Consider the following 21,538-nt stretch of genomic DNA (forward strand, 5'->3'; position numbering starts at 1 on the left):
AAAAGCACAACAAATACCTCTTAATGTATGTCCTCTACAAGTCTTCTGTTGTCCAGTCTTGCACTTTAAATGTCTGTATGAGCACTGTCTATGTCCATACTGTCTTAAGTCCATGTATAAGTACTGTCTATGTCTATACTGTCTATGTCTTTACCTAGATTAGTCTATGTCTGTATGGGAAAGCAAGAAATGTAATTTCAAATTCTTTGTATGACCAGTGCATGTAAAGAAATTGACAATAAACCTACTTGACTTGACTTGACTTGACTTGACTTGATGGCAGTTGCCTGACATGTCTGTGGACATCTGCGCTCACACAGGGCCAATCAGGAAGCAGAGCTCTGCTGCTCCTGCTCCTGGGCCTCTGGGCCTTGTTACAGACCTGATCCGGTACAGTGCCGTTGTACACTCTTGACTGTAATTTACCTCCGAACAAACTTGGACATGCATGGCTTATCCAGTCTACTCTCTGGGAAGGGGCATTGCAGAGGGGTACAGGTAGGGGTGGGCGATATGGCAAAAATGTTGTATCACGATTTTTTAACATGAAATCACGATTTCTATTTTTTATCATGATGGGTGATAAAAACATCCTCACTGCAAGACGATCTATACGATTTCTCCACTTTGGCAGATTCGAGACGATCTTTTACTCAATATCGCGATTCACGATATAATATCGTCATATCGCCCACCCCTAGGTACAGGGCTGGTTTGGGGCCCAGGGGCAGGGGATGCTGGAAGGCCGCTGCTGCAGCTGCAGGCCTAGTGGGCCCTTGTATAGGGGGAGTCGTCGGCACTCTGACTACCAGGGGAAAAGAGTGATGACTCAGATGGAGTTTTAACATCTGCATGCATGTAAGCAGCTTTTTCCTTTGGTGTTTCTTGATGGTTTTGTTTCTTAATTGCTTGTTTTCTTTCTGTTCTACTTTCAGTCCTGTTCTATTTTTCTATTTGTCTGTCTTTCTCACACACAAAGCTCTCTATCTCTCTCCTCTCTCTCTCGTACACACACACACACACACACACACACACACACACACACACACACACACACACACACACACACACACACACACACACACACACACACACACACACACACACAGTCTCCTATTTATAACACAACTTGTTTTCACAAAGCAAAACATGCAGCCCCATCCTCCTGTTTATTTCCCAATAAACATGCATTTATCTGGATGTCCCCTTTCTGTGTGGTGCATTATGTTTGGAATTGCTCAGTGACACGTGGCCTAAATACATTCCTCTTTTTGGTGTTCTGGTTCAGTAGTCCAAGTACTTTTTAAGCTGTTTGTTTATGCTGTGGTTTGGTGTGATCTTTCTATTTCTGGTTATGGTTAGTGATATGGAGAGGAGAAGCAGCTGTGTGTATTTGCTTAGTAGGTCATGAGCGCCCTCTGCTGGGAGGTAGTCCATATTGTCAGTCAGAAGGTAGAGCTAAAATAACATAAATACAGTATATAGTATATTCATTTTCATTGTCATTTACATTTCTGATCAATCAAGTTCAAAGTCCATATGCAAGTCATATTCCATGTCATTCATACATTTGCACAATTTCTAGATTTCACAGTCGGTAATCTAGCACTCCACTGCAGCACTCTTTAAACGTTGTGTCAACAAAACAAGGCAAATGTTCGAATTTAGGTTAGTACACAACATTGGCTCTAAAATAAAGGAACAGCTACACAAAACATGCTCGTATAACACAGCTCAATGAATGCTCTGCAGGGATTTCTTTTTTTTGTATATCCCCCAGACATTGACAGGATAAATCAAACATTAGCTCATAACATGGTGGTGAGAAAGCTGCTTACAGTCTACAGTAACTTTGCCAAGTCACCCGCCCATAAATATGGTCATAAAGTCACCCAGTAATATGACAAGGCTACCATTTTCTTTTCGAGATCTCCATGCCATAAATGTACACAAGTGTTTAATTAAAGTGAGTATACTGTATATCACCATGAATTAATAATTCAACAGTCTTTGGTGACTAGTTGCATACAACTCCATATTCTGTGGCTGAGGCAGATCACTGGTACTGTTTACTATATCAGTTTATTATCAGTCTACCTTTGCAGTGTCTTTGGCTACACGGGTCTTCAAATTGGTATGTACTGTATGTAAGCATTTGTGCTTGAGTGTGCACTCCATGTGCATCTGGGGTGTGCATTTCTGAATGAGCCTCATTGTTCTGTCAGAGGCACCTGTGCATCGGTGGGAGGGCCATGCTGCTTGGCATCTCTTGAGCCATTCCAGGGTCTTGTCTGGGTCTGTACACCTCGGTGCCAGTCTGCGTGGGCACCATCTGAAGATCTGGCAGACCTGAGAGAGAGAGAGAATGAATATTTGGCACTGTTTGAGGTTGATGTTCAGGGTTCAAAAGGACAGAGCTAGTTCATCTCATTTGTACCATTATTGTAATCCTGTCATGTGAGCGCAAGGCTTCCCATGATGTGATCTAATGTGAGTAACTCACAGTAAAGGAACAGATCATTGTAATTGGTCATTTTCACAGTGACGTGATGTCTGTTTTGAATCGAAGCACCTAAACCGGCAGAAAACAGTATGCCCATCGCCTATTCCACTGGATGCAACTTACAAGCCTTACAGGCTACGTTTAGACAAGAAACAAGAAATTTTAGAAGAGACAAGAAATTTTAAAATATACGTTTTTTTATAAATTTTCAATTCATCATAATTAATATTCTGAAGGTTGTTGTATTCCATGCTATCTGTGTAATGTGTAGAGCCAGGAAAGAGCTTTCAAACGACACCACAGACATCTTTTTGTGACACACACAGACTGATATAATCAAGGCTGAATGTATAGTGTCCTACCCTCTTATGTAAACCTTTCCTAGTCTGTTTCTCCCTTAATATTGGTGTCAGATTCACCCAAATGCAGTTCTGGGGTGCTACCTTGCTACTAAAAAGGCACACCAAGTATGATTGAAATCTGTGTCCCAAAGTGTCTGATTTCACGTGAAATGACCCTTATATATTAATATTATATATTAAAATGGTCAGTGTTGATGTCGCATAGAAAAAGACCCATGGTTCTCCATACTGATCACAATTAGTCATAGACATCAGGCAGATATTCCAATAGGTTCTAGTATAAACAGTAAGGACTCTTTTTAGCTATAATGTATCAACGTCTTGTTTGCCACCTCTGAGTCATTCTCTTGAGACGGTGGCTTTGGTTTCTGGTCTCCCTTGGGCAGGGTTAAACTGCCCATAACCACCTGTGGTTGATGACACCATGTTGTACATGTAGAAGTGGGTCAGTTTGAAAGGTGCTGCTGGTAGTGTGAATTCAGTTGAGTTAAGGACACTGGGCTGGGTCAGACAGGGCTGCTGACAGCTGCTGTTGGGACCCAGGAGAAAATAATTTGAACCCCCCCCCCTAAATACATACATAACACATACTATGAGAACCCATTCCTGGGGCCCCTTTGTCACTGGGCCCGGACAACTGTCCCCTTTGTCTCCCCCTGTCAGCATCCCTGGGGTCAGACACACCTTGAGCAGGGTACCTCGGGTCAGCAGGAGCACCTACAGGCTACTGCAACTACGGGACCATGATCTCACCGAGCTCCTACCTCATCCAGTGAAAGCATCATCAGTCAAAGAAACCCCAGAGCTCTAGCTACTAAATGGTATAATGATCTCTCAGACAAATATACACACTCTCTCCCCACTGTCTAGACCACACTTAAAGGAAACCAGTGTGAGTCTGAGGTTTCAGGCACCTGTAGAGAGAAAGAGGCCTGCCTCTCTGGCTGAAATGTCAGAAGGGAAGATTCATGGGATTGTTGATGTTTTTCATATGGTGGATGAGTTGGTAGCCAATTTTATTAGGCTGTGATTGTGCTCAGCCATGTATGGTATTCTAGACATAATTCAAAGGCATGTTACAGTATACTGGGTGATTTAATCTTCTTTGTAAGGAGCCTGTATGTGTATGTGTACTGTGTGTGCGTGTGCGTGTAAACATAAACGTGTGTGTGTGTGTGTGTGTGTGTGTGTGTGTGTGTGTGTGTGTGTGTGTGTGTGTGTGTGTGTGTGTGTGTGTGTGTGTGTGAACATACCATATGTGTGTGCATAGTTGAATACCATATAGTATACTGTAAATCAATAACAATGGACCCACTGTCACATTTTTTTGTTCAGAATGTGACTTTCTGAAAATGTACAGGAAACGTGTACTACAGTTTCACAAAATGGTTAACTTACTGTTTGGAACTGGAAGGATCACGGAGATGAATTGGTTTGGCAGCACCTCCTGGGTACCCAAGGGACCACAGGCCATGGCAGGGTCCCCAGAGGACATGAACGAGAAGACTTCAGTGTTACTTCCTGGAGTTTGGCAGAGAGAAGCAGCACAGAACAAGATTTACGTCCCTCTCAGGAACCAGATTATCAGATTATCTTGCGTTTCACTACAGGAGTAGCATAAGATGCGAGGCCAAGGCAAGAAATTAAACAGTACCATTCATTCATTTCGGTTTCACGTTTGCATGCCACTTGCGTGGTTTCTTGCTGGCAAACAACAACACTGCTAAATGTTGCAACAGCGTGGCGAACACACATTTCACATTTTTTGGGATCTTCTGGCTTCTGCTTTCAAGGGCCATTTCAAGCAAGGCAATAAAACATGCTTTTTGACACCGCGGGTGAAGCCTCAGTGTGATCAGGTGAGCTTTGACGATTGTTGCCCTGGCTCAGATGCCCCTTTGGACTGCTGATGAACCACTGGCCCAGCCGTCCCACCTCCCAGCTCCGTCACCATCACCACCACTCACCATGGAGCAGCAGAATGTCTCCATCCACAGGATGGAGTTCCTGCAGCAGCTTTGAGGACGGGTACCGTATGGAATATGGTACTGACTGTATATTGTCCAATCCGTAACACATTGCAGACATATCATCACCCCCATCAGGAGGAGCAGGATGTCCCCTTAGCCTAGATGGATTTCCTACAGAAGCTTTTAGGGTTCAGGTACCATACAATAATAACCACTTATTTTCTCCCCTTCCATGCGCATACCCTGTGCGACTTCTATGAGACCTCCGAAGCTTTTATTCTTCGTGGGCGATGAAAGGTGATTGCCCAGACCTCGCAAAGTCCTTGAATGGCACTGTCAAGAAACCGAATCAGTGGCTCCTCCTACTATAAGCACCAAAGGTACCATGCGGTTTTGAGGATTCATACCTGGCTCTGCAGATCCTTTGGGGATCTGCTGATTGGGAACCCCTGGCCCGACTGCACCTCCAGCTCCAGCTCCATGTCTTCCTCCAGCACCAGCACCACCACTGGCCCCGGCTGCCCCTTCCCCGAGCAGCATCTCCTGCAGCAGAGTGTCCACGCTGGCCTCCCCCAGGAGCCTCGCCAGCTGGAGCTGCTCCACCATCTGCCAGGCGACGCTCTGCAGCGGGGGCAGCATGAGCAGCAGCTCCCCAAAGCGTCCACGCTGCTCGTAAGTCGCCTCGTCCAGAAGCACCTGGGCCTGGAAGCGCACTTGCCGCACCGCCTGCGGATTCTCCAAACCTGGGCAGTCTGATGTGGATGTGAATATGAAGAGAGAACATCACATACAACATCACAACACAAGAGCAATCAGAACCTGTCCCCCTTGACCAAAACTAGACGTACATAATGTTCAAAGTGATGTTGTGCGTTTCTCGCCCCCTGATCACCTTAGCCATCGTGGGTGGACACAGACAAACAAACAGACCAACAGGTAGATCATTGCAATACCTGGCCCAACCCCCTATGGCGTTCCAAGGGGGATGGTAACAAGTATTTATTTCGGAACCCTGCCAATATCAGCAGGTGGAGTAATAGATAGCAAATCGTCGCTGTCCAGCGAAAACCACTTATCTCCACTTCTCATTGTTTTTTATGTATTGATTTATAAAACCACATTTTCAACAAAAAAAAATCATTGCAACATTAAAGTTGGCTACTAAATTATTTATCATACACATATACCCATGGAGACTGACCAGTAGTACTGTCTTATATTTTATAATAAATAAAGAACGAACATAAAAAACTAAAAATAATAGTGGAGATAAGTGGTTTTCACTGGACAGCGACGAAATAGTATAAAGACAAACAGACGTACATGGGTCAGTGACGTGTCAGCAGTAGCACAAGTCAGGGCAGTGCAACGACAGCCAGTGCCACTATTGTATGGATTTTTGTTTGTTTGTTTGTTTTTAGTGAATTATTTAAGAAGCATATTCACTGCAGCATATCGACCACCAATTACTAATACATTTATGGGCATTAAATGCCGTTGCGACACCTTATGTTTGAGCCCAAAAAAACGTCTTTGACCCACATACAGACAACCAATATTCAAGTAGTACCAGAAACTATCCAAAAATGTATGGCTGGTACAAGTAATGGGAGATTGTATAAGAAATTTGCCTAAGATGTGCATTATTATAAATCAACTCTTTGCTTCACTGCAACCATTGGTGAGGAGTTTTTCCTGGAGGAATGGCATTTGGTGGGCAGAGCTGGGCCTGGCCGTGTTTGTTTGTGTAGCTAGTCAACACAGACTGGCCCTCACACTGGCTTGAGAGTTTGGCGAGAGCCGGCCTGTTCACTTGACCTGGCTCTGATGGTATAATCAGAGATCTTCGCCAAGAGTCTATAAAAGTCCACAGACCAGTACGCTCTCTCTCTCTCTCTCTCTCTCTCTCTCTCTCTCTCTCTCTCTCTCTCTCTCTCTCTCTCTCTCTCTCTCTCTCTCTCTCTCTCTCTCTCTCTCTCCCTGCCAGCCCCCTCACAGATATTAATAGTTTTCCACAGGAGACGATGAAACCAAAGCACCTAAGCAAACTGAAGAATGCCAGAGTGAAGCAGGCAATTTCTGTAGAGGGGATGGCAACTCGAATAGATTGATTGCACATGAGATATTTATTCGTATTGGTTGTTGTGATCATCACACAACATTTCATTGTAATGAATTTCAACGCTAACCCATCACACGTGCAAACATGGGGAAAGGACCATACTGTGGCATCAAAAGACTGCGCAGGGTATTCTCTTAACCAGATGGGGGCACTGCAGTAACAACTTTCACAGGCTACGCTACAGTATAGTTTTTCACAGGGCACTCAGAAACTAAAGCAAAATACAGCCTACCATCAGGATTTTTCTTCACAGATGATAGAATCTTACTGTGTTGAAAGGGTGGACGCATTTTCACCAAATCTTGTGTGCTAATACCCTATAAACAGTGATTTATTCGTTTACAGTACAGTGTCATATATTATGAATGACCAAAAGATAATTTAACCAGACAATCACCAGATTGAATTGGACAGGTAAAACCAGGTCATTTGGAATATGGGGCACTGGATTGTGAACTAATGCAGTCATGGGCAGTCATGGGTAAGCGGTTAGGGCGTCAGACTTGTAGCTCAAAGGTTGCCGGTTCGACTCCTGACCCACCAGGTTGGTGGGGGGAGTAATCAGCCTGTGATCCCCCTTCCTCCTCCATGACTGAGGTACCCTGACCATGGTATCGTCCCACCGCATTGTTCTCTAGGGGTTGCCATTGAGGTCTGCCCCCTTGCATGGGTGAGGCATAAATGCAATTTAATTGCGTGCTGTGGAGTGCTGTGTCACAATGACAATGGGAGTTGGAGTTTCCCAATGGGCTTTCACTTCACTTTCACTGTAGCTCTTTGAGTGCCATGGACTTGAAAACAAGTCTTTTCAGAATGTATGGCACAGTGCCAAAAACTTGACATCAAGTCAATTGCGTTTTTTTATGGGGGGTGGGGCCTAACACGTTGATCTGGTACGTTTGTTGTTCACATGGACAAAGAACTGATTTTTCTATGGCTCTTTAAAAATCACTCAAACGTTGAAAAAAGTCTGGCAACCCCCTGGTCTGAATTTGAAAATGGCTGGCACTCAATGAGTTAATGAACCCAGCTTGCCCATTACTACCTATACAAGGTTCATGACTTGATTAACTTTTGGAGGCCATCACTTGGTAGACAGCGGATGCACCAGAATCGACGATTTGGTATTTTAATGACTTTTAACCAGTGGTTTAACCAGTGGTCACAGTACAAAGGAGAGGGTGTTGTTGTAACATCCATTACCTGGAGCGAAGAAGACAATGGCCTTCAGGCAGGCGAACTCCATGTCGGTGACGTCCAGCTCTCGCAGTGGCCTGACCAGCTCCTCCAGAATACGAGCAGCCACCTTGGACACCTCCATCTCTGGGCCATTTACCGGGATGATGAAGTCATTTCCTGTGAAGGTGAAGCCACGATGGAAATGATCAGACCAGACCAGAGCAGAGCAAGCAAAGTTAGGGGCCCCTGAAGATTCAGGCTTGACCCTTGCCAACCAGTTTGAACAGGAGAGAGAGAGAAAGAGAGCTCTTACCCAGAAGGATGACGTCGTTGTAGGGAAGTGAGCGTCGTGCCACGCCAAGGATGAGATGCTCGGCAGAATGGGCCCTCAGCAAGGACACCTACACCCAGACACATCACACACATCACACACATCACACACATCACACACACACACACACACACACACACACACACTCACACTCACACTCACACTCACACTCACACACACACAGAGAAGGGGAACTTTAACGCACCATCAGTCAACGACAGAATCTCTCTCAAGGGGCTCAGAACCCGTCTAAATAGCTCCCGACATGCCTCAGTTTATTGACTGTGGCTCATCCGTGCAGTGTGGTGACACGCTGTGAGACAATGTGACACTGCCTGACCAAAAGTAACACACTAAAGCTGTGTGCGTGTGTGTGTGTGTGTGTGTGTGTGTGTGTGTGTGTGTGTGTGTGTGTGTGTGTGTGTGTGCGCGCATGCATGTGCGTGTGTGTGTGTTTGCATGGCTGTGTGAGGGCATGCATGCTCACCCTGTCGTCCACTGGTAGCTCGCAGAATTCAGGGATGCGCTTCGCCCATTCGACCAGCAGGAGGAGCTGCTGCTTCATGGATTCACACACATCCCCCACTCGCGCCACCTTCTTCATGCCTGTGTCACAGAGCATGCCTGGAACTGAGGATAGGAACTGAAGGAAGAGACAAAAACAGAGAGAATAAGACAAGAAAAGAAAGAAAGAAAGAAAGAAAGGGTGATGAGAAAAAGAGGATCTACGATGGCACAGGCCAGAAGTGGAGTGAAGCATGAGTGCTCTCGCCGTAAACAGCAGCATTACATTTCCCGACAGCAGCATAGTGAGAAGAAGCCCATTAGGATAATGGCTGAGCGGTTGCCAGAGTCATTGGGATGAGGTCATTTGGAAGCAGCCGAAGCACAAAGCACGCAGGTGTGAGTTAGTTGCATTAGCCAGGAGGAGATAACACTGATTCCCATCTGGACAAAAGAAGAGTTTACTTGCAGAACTTGTATTGTTGGGTGTGAAATGAATAGATAGGAGGAAATGTGAGATACAACCTCTGGTGCGTTTGGGTTCATTGCAAAGAAAAAAAGAGGAAGACCCGTGGCTATTGAGAAGGCAATCAAGGTGCTATATGTGAGGCATCAAGAGCAAAGTTATTGTACATGAAGTGTTAAGAGCAAAGAGGTCCCCTCATCCCCACCCACACTACAACCAAACTACCCTCCTCACCACCAATCTCAACCTCCTCCATCACCCAACTGTAGGAAAAGGCAAAGACCTGTGGCCAATAAGAAGGCAATCAAGTTTCTATACGTGAAGTGGCAGGAACAAAAGGTGTAATACGTGAAGCAGCAAAAGTAGAAGCTGAAACTTGAGACATGGAGGTCCTGTCATCCCACACCAAGCCCCACACAAACTACCCTCATAACCACACCATCTCCCAACTATGAAAAAGTCAAAGACCTGCTGCCAATGAGGACCCAATCAAGCTGCTCTACTTGAAACAGTGAGAGCAAAGGTGTTGTGCGTGAACTAGCAAGAGTAGAAGATGAAATGAGTGAATCGTCGTCCCTTCACCCCCTCACCCACCCCAACCTCCCTCCTCACCACCCGCTTGAACCTCCATCGCCCAACTGTGGAAGAGTCTGCTGCCCTGAGCCCGTTTGATTAATCCCGCTGGCCTGGGATCAGAGCCTGGCAGTGCTCGGGCTGCATAACACATGACACATTGCATGAGGAGCAGTTCCCCAATGGAAACCAGCTCAGCCTTGTTTTGTGGCTCATTTGTCAATCATCCAATTAATTTTCCTGCGTGCCTATGGCATGCAAAAAAGAAGGACGTCTGGTTGTTATTATGCATTTAGAGCAAATTGAATGCTGGCACAGGCTCCACAAGCCGAGCTCCACGCAGTGCAATTAAATAGGCGGTGATCAAATTGAGTCCCTGGGCAATTTGACCGTTTCTCAGACATAACCGAAGCCAGGAGGCTGTAGTTAAAAAAACTTCGCCCAACCGGGACTTCGAAATGGCCCTGCCTGTCTTTTTTAGAGGCCCTGAAGAAAATACAGCCTTGGCCTCTCTCCCTGCATCTCTTAGTGACACTGATAATGCAGAGTTATATTAGGGGTTCTCAGGCGAAAAGGGAGAAGGGAAATGGAAAGGAGGGAGGCTTGTGGATCCCTCCAAAACTTCCACCCACCACCCACTCCCACCCTTCCTTGCTTTCCCATTCCCTTGCCGTAGGGAGATTGGGGGATGTTTAGATGGGGCCACTCTATCGGCTGCATCCTCAAAATTAGCCACCAATAGGCTGTTAACGTATACCAAACCCAAACGCGAGAGTGCTACTGTAGTGCATTGTAATGGCTCGGTAGCTCAGCTTGATGGATAGGTCATATGATCGTGGCAGGGCCTCCCCCGATGCAAAAGGCCTACTTACCTGGTGTGTGCTGGCCTCCGCCTGTAGCAGCATGCTGATGGACAGCGTTCCCAGAGCCTGGCCGTCTCTACGGAAACTTATTTGGTCCCGCTCATGCTGGACAGCTGTGCACATGACAATGGACAGACACATACAGTGTGAGCATCCATAAGGTTGTCAGGTTTTATTAGCCTACATGAGACATCTCTCATTTTCCCGCGTCCTTGCTTTTGTCCCTCAATAAGAACTACTTTTCTTTTCCGCTCTACATGGATGATTGAACAAAGAGATGATTGGTGTGGGTTCCCACTCTTACACAAATGTTTCTTCACACCTTCATTAGAAAAAAATACATATCATGTGACACCACTACATTTTAATATACAGCAGAGTTTGGGAGATTATTCTTGTTGCTGTTTTTCTCAGATTCCTATATCACACTCATTTGTTTCCCCACTATTTTCTTATGCTTTGGATTTTTTCCAGCTTGGATTTTTTTTTTTAATGATCATGACCCCCTTGGCATGGTCTGACGTAGAAAAGGAACGTGATCAGAATATCATCCACAGTGGTGTATACTATAGGCTTCTACAAGGCCAGCGCAAGAGGCAATCTGAAACCAATTAGTCATCTGAGCTGATGTCTCGCCAGCCAGTCAAGTTTCTATTAGTACTGCAAAAGTCCTTCATGGGCCCTTGTGTGTCGCAAACACAGCCCATACGTACTTTCTAGGGGTGTGCAAAATAATCGTCATATCGATGCATCGCAATACTTACTTTCACGATACAATGCATCGATTCATGACAAGGTATCGTGATACTTATTTTCTCAATATACTGCATGGATTCATGACAATTGATTATTTGATAACAATAAAATTCTATTTGCCACGGGTTGATTTTGTTCAGTAGAGAGTAGGTAATATTTCTGTTGTGATGTAAGCTCTCTCCCAGATGATAAAATGCTTAAATAGAATGAACTGACTTATGAAAGCTACACAGCAACTGACAAATAAGCTGTATTTTACACATTTACTGAAGTAAATATCGCAATGCATCACAGTAGTACATGAATCGCAATGCACCATGATGGAATCGCATCGTGGCATGTGTATCGTGATGTGCATCGAATCGTGAACCCTTTGCCAATACCCACCCCTAGTACTTTCATTGCCGCGTGTGTGTGGGTGTCTGTGTGTCCATGTGTCTGTGTGTGTGTCTGCTTGAGGGTTTCCTCCTCTTCTTTGTCTTTGATAGTCCATTTTAAAAAATGTACCTATTTTACTGAAAAACGTACTGATTTTGCTCTATTAGTGTGTTGGTGTTTTTTTGTTTTCGTTTCATTTTGGATGGAGCTTGCATCATCACGGCCGCTGTCATCATATCCATAAAGTTTCTGAACAAGTGAATATATTTGGTGCTGTGCTCTCCTATAACTTTAAAAAAGAAACGGCAGTGCAGTTACAGCGCCTGTTACATAAAACACTCCTGAACTGTGAGTGAAAAGTAAGTTTCTCTGCTCAAGGGGGAGGGAAAAAAAAAGTGGCGCTAGCAAATATTTGCCTCCACAGAGCCATGTTAATTATTGATGTGAAAAGCCTATTCATCGCTCTCCAAATCTCCTTTTTCTGCTGGTGATTCGGCGCAAGTCTGAGTATGAGATAAGGACTGCACACACGCACGTAGATATTGCAGGTCTCTCCCTGCCGTGCTCTCGGAGTCGTGCAGAGTGCAGGATTTCTCCCCGAGGAACAAGAATCATGGAACTCGGCTTGTTTCGAAACATCTCACCCAGCCAGCCTCCCCCCTTCCCACTCCTGCACTCACTCGCCCAGTCTAGTCTTATGCTATATAGGCAAACACGGTGAGCTGTCCACTCTTTTAGTCTGCTCTGGCTTATGTGGTTGACATACCTATAGAAGGGGGGTGGGGGGGGGGGGGGGGGGGTATGGGGATGGTGGGAGGTCGTAGTGTGTGTGCGCGTGTTGTGTGTATGTGTGCATGTGCGTGCGTCAGAGTTGTATAAAGTTGAAGTAGAAGTACCCTCACAGATGTAATTGCAACACTAATCGTATGATATTCCATGGTTTCAACTATGTAATATCATACTACTACTGTTATTATTACATTTGTAAGAGTACCTCTACTTCTACTTTATACAACTTTATATGATGCACGTGCCTGTGTGCTTGCATGCATGTGTGTGTGTCTTGTAGTGTGCATATTAAAAAAAGGCGTGTGTCTGTGTCTCTGTGTGTGTGGGTGGTTGAGAAACAAGATATTCTACCGGCTTTACTTAAAAAATTGCAATTTTTCATTTCCCCAGTGATCTATTGTTCCCATAAGAAGCCTCACAGTCATCACATGAAACATGCCCAGTCCTCTGGCTGTGGAGCAGTGGCAGCTGGAGCAGTGGCAGTGTGAGGTGAATGTCTCACCTTCTTTTCTCATGCCCGCCCGGAAACACTTCCTCAGCCTGCAGTAGCGACACTGGTTCCTCTTGTCTTTGTCCACCACACACTGTCTGTTGAACCTGTGAGGCAGACACCACACACACACACACACACACACACACACACACACACACACACACACACACACACACACACACACACACACACACACACACACACACACACACACACACACATATACACACATACACACGCATACATACAGTACACACATACACACATACACACACACACACACACACACACACACACACACACACACACACACACACACACACACACACACACATACACACGCACATGCACACACACACACACACACACACACACACACACACAAACACAAGCGCAGACAGACAGACAGATACGCACGCACGCACACACACACATACACACACACACACCAACACACGTACAGACATAGTCCAACTATCACACGAGCATCTATATCTATCACAAAAGCAAGTACCTTTACAGACCTCTAATGAAACGCGTTGGGTGTCATGCTCATTGTCTGGAAGTGAAGAATCCTCTTTGTCTGCGTGCATGCATAGGCAAGCCTTCTGACACACATTTGTATCACATTCTCATACTGCACATATAGGCGTCTGGAATTATAGTAGATAGACCTTGTCAGATTGAACACCTACAGGTGTGAAATAAACTCCCACGCTTTTACCGTCTCCTCTTATTGACTGCATGTCCAGGCCAGTATGAGTTACTGTAATGTCTTACACAGTCATGTCATGTCAAGTCGTGCAGCAGCTTTCAATATAAGCCGTAGACAGGGCCTTCGACAGCCTTGACCAGACCCAGGACAAAATCATCTGAACGGGCACCCACTCTCAATACATACAATGTAATGAGGACCCATTTCTTGGCTCCCCTCTCTCCCTGAGCCCGCAAGAACTGGCCCATTTGCCCACAGAGCTTAGCAGTGCAAAACATTGTCAATCTCAACTTAGAACTGCATTCAAAGCCCTGGTCTCTGATCAGTGTTGCTATTGAATGATCAATATGGTGTGCTACATGAGACCTGCTTATTCCTGTCCCTGTTGTGTTGTGCAATATTTTTCTAGCTATAGTAATCGTTATGGTGTTTGGCTATTGAATCACTGTGTCTATGTATTGTAAAATATATTAGTGATCACACATGTGCCAAAGTCAAAATCGTTGTACGTATGTGCCAAATGTTTGGCATGTTCACTTGCAGTTCACATATTCATGTTGACATGGCCTTTGTCCAATCAGTGGGGTTGTCACGTCACATTTTTAGTATGGACTCATGGACCCATTTGAAGCTTTGCCAAAATCAGGGACCAAACACTGACCCTGGCAAAAGGCACCAGGTCTGATGAAAAGACAACACATGGGGGTAAAGTCGAGTCTAGTGCTACAGTAAGGAGCTGGAAAAGGTCTGTAGCCCAAATGTACTTTGACAGTAATTCTGATTCAAGTGTGATGTGCTCCCTGACCTTGTATGTGCATGGTTTTGACTCTAAATCCAAATCTGTCCATCACCTCACATTGTACTGTATGTGTAAGCAAGGTTCTAACTCTGAATTGATGCCTCACCTTACCTGCATGTACTCATGTGTTTCTGATTCTAATATCATCCCTAACCTTATACCGTATAACCTTATATTACATTACATTACATTACATTGCATTTGGCAGACGCTTTATAACCAAAGCGACTTACAATTATATCTGTGCGTAGTTCTGATTTTAAGCTCATCTCGCAACTCACGGGCATGCATGGGTGGTTCTAATTTTAAACTCATCCCTGATTTCACCTGCATGTGTCTGCGCTTGCTTCTGATAATAAATCCATCCCTCACCTCACCGCATGTCCAGTCTGATCAGAAGTCATCCCTCTCCTCACCTGCATGTCTGTGGATCTGATTCTAAATTCATCACTGACCTCACCGTAGGTGATGGTGTGGTTCTGAATCTTAATCCTAATCGCTATCTTCAAAATCCATCCATCATGTCACCTTTATGTGTTGGCGTGGTTTTAATTCTAAATTGTAAATGCCAAATTAATTACTCACTTGCATGTGTAGGTGTGGCTCTGATACTAAATCCCCCACCTCACCTGCATGTGTAGGCGTGGTTCTGATTCTAAATTCTTAATGCCAAATGAATCCCTCATGTGCATGTGTAGGCGTGGTTCTGATTCTAAATCCCTCACCTCATCTGCATGTGTAGGCGTGGTTCTGATTCTGAATTCTATATTCCAAATGAATCCCTCACCTCACCTGCATGTGTAGGCGTGGTTCTTCCTCACGCTGCGTCTGAAGAATCCCTTGCAGCCGTCACAGCTGGCGGCCCCGTAGTGTTTCCCTGTGGCCTTGTCCGCACATATGGAGCACAGGTTCCCACTGGTGCCACTGGGAGGCAGCGACGGAGCTGGGCCAGGCACCAGCAACTCTATCAGATCAGGGATAAACAAACACAGGCCACCTAATGGGAGAGGGTTTGTTCTATGTAATTCATTAACACCAAACGATTAATTACAGGTTCATCAATCTGGCATTTTCTCACGGCACACGAGGGCAAGGGAGGGGTTGTCTTTGCAGAGGCCTCTGTACCCCAACAGTGAATGGAGGGGGAAAAACGGCTCCTAATACAATGACTATCATCTGGTTATGAGAACCCTGCTTGAAAGTCAGCTTGAGCTCTTACTGTCAATCCACCACACATACACTATACTACAGTACACACACACACACACACACACACACACACACACACACACACACACACACACACACACACACACACACACACACACACAAATACAGACACACACACACACACACACACACACACACACACACACACACACACAGTGTCACACACGCACACACACATTAAAAACAAAATAATCAAAAAAGCACAATTTGCCCTGAAAATGTCCCTTTTTTGTTCTTCTATCACAGTGTTCTATCACAGTCTTTTGGATTTGCTTCTCTGTGTATTAGATAGTATAAGCGGTTAGATCTAAAGGGAAATGAGAGAGTAAGTATCCATTACTAATCTGCAGTGGTGGTCACTCTGTCTTCAGTAAGCTTCATTTTAGATTAAATGTCCTCTTTTTTAATGAGAAAAATCTGTATTTATGTTAATACCTCTGGGTGTGTCGGTGTGAGACAATGTAATGGAGAGTGTAACACTCTAGGATAAGTAGGTGTCCAATGCACACGGCCATTTTAATAATCCCAAAGGATTAATTAAGGGAAGTTACATTGGTTTTAACAGACGCATACAGACACACATTCTCTCTCTCTCTCTCTCTCTCTCTCTCTCTCTCTCTCTCTCTCTCTCTCTCTCTCTCTCTCTCTCTCTCTCTCTCTCTCTCTCTCTCTCTCTCTCTCTCTCTCTCTCTTTCTTCTTCTTTCACCTCCCTCCACACACACACACACACACACACACACACACACACACACACACACACACAAATTGCCACTGCCGTGTCACACTGACATTTGTGAACACTGAGTGTGTTTGTGTGTGTGTGTGTGTGTGCTTGTGCATGCGTGCGTGTGTATGTGTGCGTGTCACCACCATGACATGGCTGCCGCTTCTAGAGAGTGGTGCTGGTAATAAAAGGGGGCTTATTGGTAGAGATATCAGCGACGTCGCCGGCTGCCAGCCTTCACAGGCCTCTGAGGACCGGCGCAGCCTTATTACTTGGAGGAGGAAGAAACTCCCCATTTAATTAAACCAGTCACAGGTCAGTGGCAAGGCAAAGCCGGCGCAGCCATTTTAGCGGTTAATTTTGCTCGCTCTCCGAGTGCTGTTTTAATTCAATCGGCCTGTGAAGCCGCTTTCCAAATTGCATTCTGTCAGTATTCAAAGCGACGCTCTCCTGGATTGGCTTCGAACAAACCTGATCACCATCAAACTCAAACTGCTCAGCCGCTGTTTGTGTATGCTTTATCGGGAGGACAATGGTGCCCCCATGTAATGTATGTAAATTGCACACTCAAGAGTTGGGGATGCAAGCTAGCTATAGCTAGCGCGGGGATTGCTCTTCCGTGCACTGAATGCTTTTTTCTGGGGTCAAAGTTTTGTTGGATTGAATTAAGTGATTACAATGACTCCACCAACCTCCCACATCCTATCTTCCCCCTCTCTCGCTCTTCTCTCTCCTTCCTCTCCCTCTCTCTTCTTTCTTTCTTTCTTTCTCTTTCTCCATCTCTCTCTCAGTCCCTTTCTTTTCTGCATTGAAAAGAGGGGTCCTGGTAATGTGCGCAGCTTAAAGGTGCCAGAAAAGACTCCCTGATTCAGCAAGTCCTTTCCTAATGACGGCAGAAAATGAGATTATGGCTGAAAACCAGGCAGTGTGGGGGTGGAGTACGCAAGTCCTTGTGTATCTCTTTCTTACATTACTGTGTGTGTGTGTGTGTGTGTGCGCGCGCGCGCGTGTGTGTGTGTGTGTGTGTGTGTGTGTGTGTGTGTGTGTGTGTGTACTGTACAGCGTATGTGTGGTGGCTTGCCAGTAAGAGCTCAAGCTGACTTTCAAGCAGGGTTCTCATAACCAGATAATAGCTGTTGTATTAGGACCCCCCACCCCCCCCTCCTCCTTTCACTGTTGGGGTACAGAGACCTGGTGTCTCAGCAAGGACAACCCCTCCCTTGCCCTCGTGTGCCATGAGAAAAATGCACGAAAAAAAGTCCCTGGGTGTGTGGGAGTCGTAATGTGAGGCCCAGAGAGTGGTTAAGCACATGTTACACTTGGCCCACTCCTCAAAGGCAGCGGACGGCCCTGCATTAAGGTTGACAGACAGCAAGGCTGCAGACGGACTACTTTTTACATATTTCTTCCCCCTCCCTCCCTCCCTCCCACCACCACCACCACCACCCTCCCCCTCTAAATATGTCGCAAAATACACTGTGTCTGATTGCAGCTGTGAATGTGTGTTTAGCTCATAGCTAATGTTACTCACACGCTCTCTCTTGGAAAGCCACGTGAGAATACGAAGATTATGGGTAATGACTCGAATGCAGGCTATTGTGGTCACTGATCATCAGCTGTTATTTTGTGGGGGATTTTGCAAACTTTTTCTCTTTTTTTCCTGGAGAGAATCATTTCCCACCACAAAATGTTTTCTTTTTCCCTCCACATACATATAAGAGATGTATTCTGACCCTGAATTGTGTCGTGTCCATTTCTATCCATTAAAGCTCATTACCATGTCACTAAGACATAACGCTACCTTTCAGGCCTGCCCCTCGAGTTCACCTGAACAACAACGTGCATTGGGAGAGATTTGTGCTGACTCGTGTCAGGCCGGGTATATTTACGAGACATGTAAGTAAACTGTGTGACAGCTGAAATTACTGGAGGTCTTTTGCAGATATCCATCACATGTATTGGAGCGACCACTGGCTTACATCTCAGATGCCATTATGTCCACAGTAAATGCCTCCCATCCAGCTGTTCTGTCCAGCCGAATACAGATTGTTTGGCGGTTCTGACGTGCATGTCTTTCCTGATGTGTCTGTCTGTCCTTCTGTCTCTCAGTCTGTTCTCTGACTGTCCGTGTCTGTCCTGATGTATCTGTCTCTCTCTCTGTCTGTCTGTCTGTCTGTCCGTCTGTCTGTCGATCTGCCTAATCATCTGTCTGAAAGCCTGTTTTTATCTGTCTATCCATCTGTGTCAGGCTTTTATTTGTCTGTCTCTCTGCCTGTCGGTCTGTCTGTCCATCCATCTTTCTGCGTCAGGTGGTGGAACATACCTGTCTCCTCTGGAAGTGGTCTCAGGCTGTCGAACTCCAGCATGGTGTAGGACGGCTCCAGCTCCATGCCATAACCACTGGTGTCCTGATGCAATGCAGTTCTGTGAATCCTCATGACGTGCCCGTCGGTCCAAGGGGGGAGAAAGCAGAACACTGGTCCCAATAGTGACCAACCTGGCCCTCCCCTAGTCTATCGTACCCAGCTGACCTCTGCTGATCCAGACTGGAGCCCAATGGGTCAAGGCAGGAACCACAATGACCCAGATCAACTTCACTCCAAGACCAGGTGACTCCTCCTGTCTCTGTTCTGAACCAATGACTTTTCCACCAACAAGTGAATTAAATTAAACCCCTCAGTTGTTGTATGCATTCACATGTTCACGGGCTCTTTCCAAAATGCGAAACCAAAACCCAGGAATTTCCATACAGACAGACATGCACAGACATTGCCGTCGACCTCTGCTCAGTCCTCTGTAGGGGTGCATCTGAGATATATTGCCCAGTCACATACAGCTGACTGCTGCTCCTCGGCAAGAGTGACCTTTGGCCAGAGTCGTCCCCGATCCAGTAAACCTTTAGCTCATCATAGGTTGTCCCACATACAGTCACTGATACCAGCTGGGAAACAAATAGAGATCCTGAGGAATGGGGGTAGAGGGGAAAAAAAAGTAAAGACAGACAAACAGATAGTAGGCCCCACGCAGCAGTGATTCACTCACTGTTTACCCTATCAGATTGCAGAAGTCTTATCAGACCTGAGTGCTGGAGCTGCAGGGGGTTGGGATTCGAAGATATTCTGGCGCATAAACACCAGGCCGGGAGAGAAAGATATAGAAACAAAAACAATACTAATCTGGAGTTCACCAAGGGGGAATCTGAATTTACAACTGACTAAAAAAAACGTGATATGACATGATATGACATTATTATTTTATACATGGAAACAATGTTTATTCAGTTTAGAGCAATATTAGAAAAATAAATTTAAGCATCAATAATAACAACAGCAGGAGACGTTTTAGCTCTTGTTTGGCCCCTGAGGGCCGTGTTTTAACAAATCTGGCAGCTCAAAGACCAAATGACTGTGCCTCAGCCTCGCCTAGGCCTTATCGTTACCTTTGCCCCCTGCGCTAACTCCAGCACATGTCGCGTGGAGTGATCGATAGAGACGTGCGTGATAACACACGACAGTGCACACACACAAACCTGCCCCTCTTTTGGCTTCTTTGATGTAGATAACCGTCATGAAATTGGCCCAGGTCTCAGTGTGTGCAGACGGGAGGAAAGAAAATGGCTTTGATTATTTGTTTGATCATTATGTTGTTGAATGTGCTGGTTTGGACAGATTGGTTCTCTTTGTGGTGTTCGGGGATCTGCGGTGGTGGTGTTTGAGGCCGGTGCTGAAAGGCCTCTGCGATCCGTTCTGCTCGGTCCTTGTTAGGTTTGCAAAAGGATGTGCTCTACAGTAGCCCTTCGAGGTTTCGAGAATGGTGGATAAGTACAATGGTCAGCAGAGTCCAAAAATGGAAAGAGATCTCTTATTAATGTCCTTCATTTTTTAAGAGCAGAAATTCCCAGACATCCATAAATTCTGGTGTCTGGGTCACAGTAGGGGGAAGAATAAAAAAAGGAAGACATTACAGGAGCCAGTTCTCCTTGCGCGTGTAGTGTTAGGCGTTACGCTCTGTTCCCGGTGATTCGCTAGCCAAAAGGGCTGTCTGTCCCTGCGCATCCCAAACAACAAGACTTGAAGTGCTAAAGACTTTGGTGATCATTCGACCACAATTTGTTCAACCACATGTGGTAAAGATGTGTTTTTTGTGAATCACTTCAAATACTTCAAGCTCAAGAGATGGTCAAACCAGTGTCACTGTTTGACACTGTTTTGCCTCTTCCAAGCCTTCCTACATAGTTCTACGACTGTGACCAAACCTGATGACCAATTCACAAAAAAAACATATTTACGTCTTTGTGTGTCAGAGAAAGCATCAGAGAGACAAGAACATGTGCCAGATAGCGAGATACTGCAAGGAAAAAAAAAACGGGCAGTATGATTTTTACAAATTATAACAAATTATATGTCAGGCCACATACAGTATGAGGTTTTGCGGGGGAGCAATATCCATCATGGTTTGGTGTAATGGGATTTCCTTGGTGAGCAGCACTCCTTCCTTGAATGTCACGCTGGGCTGTGTGTGTGTGTGGGTCAGTCCCACCCCGCAGTGGCGATGGCAGTGGCAGAGTCTCGCCCTCCGGTGCAGTGCAGAACAGGGGCTTTGGCTTTGTTAGGGTGATTGATGACTCATAAAAAGCTGTCAGTCACACACCACATCGGTGCAGCACCACACCACAACCGCACTCGGGTTTGTGACACAACACCACTTCTCTATTCACCGGTGTTGGAGAAAATATGAAAGAATGAACACACATCCACAGTATGTACAACGCACATAGTAT

At 45.6% G+C, this 21,538-nt stretch overlaps 1 protein-coding gene across 2 annotated transcripts; it reads right to left on the minus strand.

Annotated features, from left to right (window-relative positions):
- Window positions 1-1,075: 1,075 nt before the first annotated feature.
- On the minus strand, window positions 1,076-19,650 carry hnf4b (hepatic nuclear factor 4, beta). 2 transcript variants are annotated; one of them, XM_063189054.1, is made up of 10 exons: window positions 19,082-19,650; window positions 15,596-15,767; window positions 13,299-13,393; window positions 10,883-10,986; window positions 8,955-9,110; window positions 8,450-8,537; window positions 8,161-8,313; window positions 5,243-5,587; window positions 4,264-4,386; window positions 1,076-2,349 (listed from the first exon to the last, which is right to left on the minus strand). In XM_063189054.1, exons 1-10 carry the CDS (start codon window positions 19,194-19,196, stop codon window positions 2,222-2,224), a joined length of 1,479 nt encoding a protein of 492 aa, XP_063045124.1. In that variant the 5' UTR covers window positions 19,197-19,650; the 3' UTR covers window positions 1,076-2,221. The 2 variants fall into 2 exon arrangements, with proteins under 2 accessions (XP_063045124.1, XP_063045125.1); XM_063189055.1 differs by lacking the exon at window positions 19,082-19,650 and having other exon boundaries at window positions 1,077-2,349; window positions 15,591-15,616.
- Window positions 19,651-21,538: the final 1,888 nt, after the last annotated feature.

The sequence above is a fragment of the Engraulis encrasicolus genome, chromosome 22, assembly GCF_034702125.1.
Source record: "Engraulis encrasicolus isolate BLACKSEA-1 chromosome 22, IST_EnEncr_1.0, whole genome shotgun sequence".
NCBI classification, from domain to species: domain Eukaryota; kingdom Metazoa; phylum Chordata; class Actinopteri; order Clupeiformes; family Engraulidae; genus Engraulis; species Engraulis encrasicolus.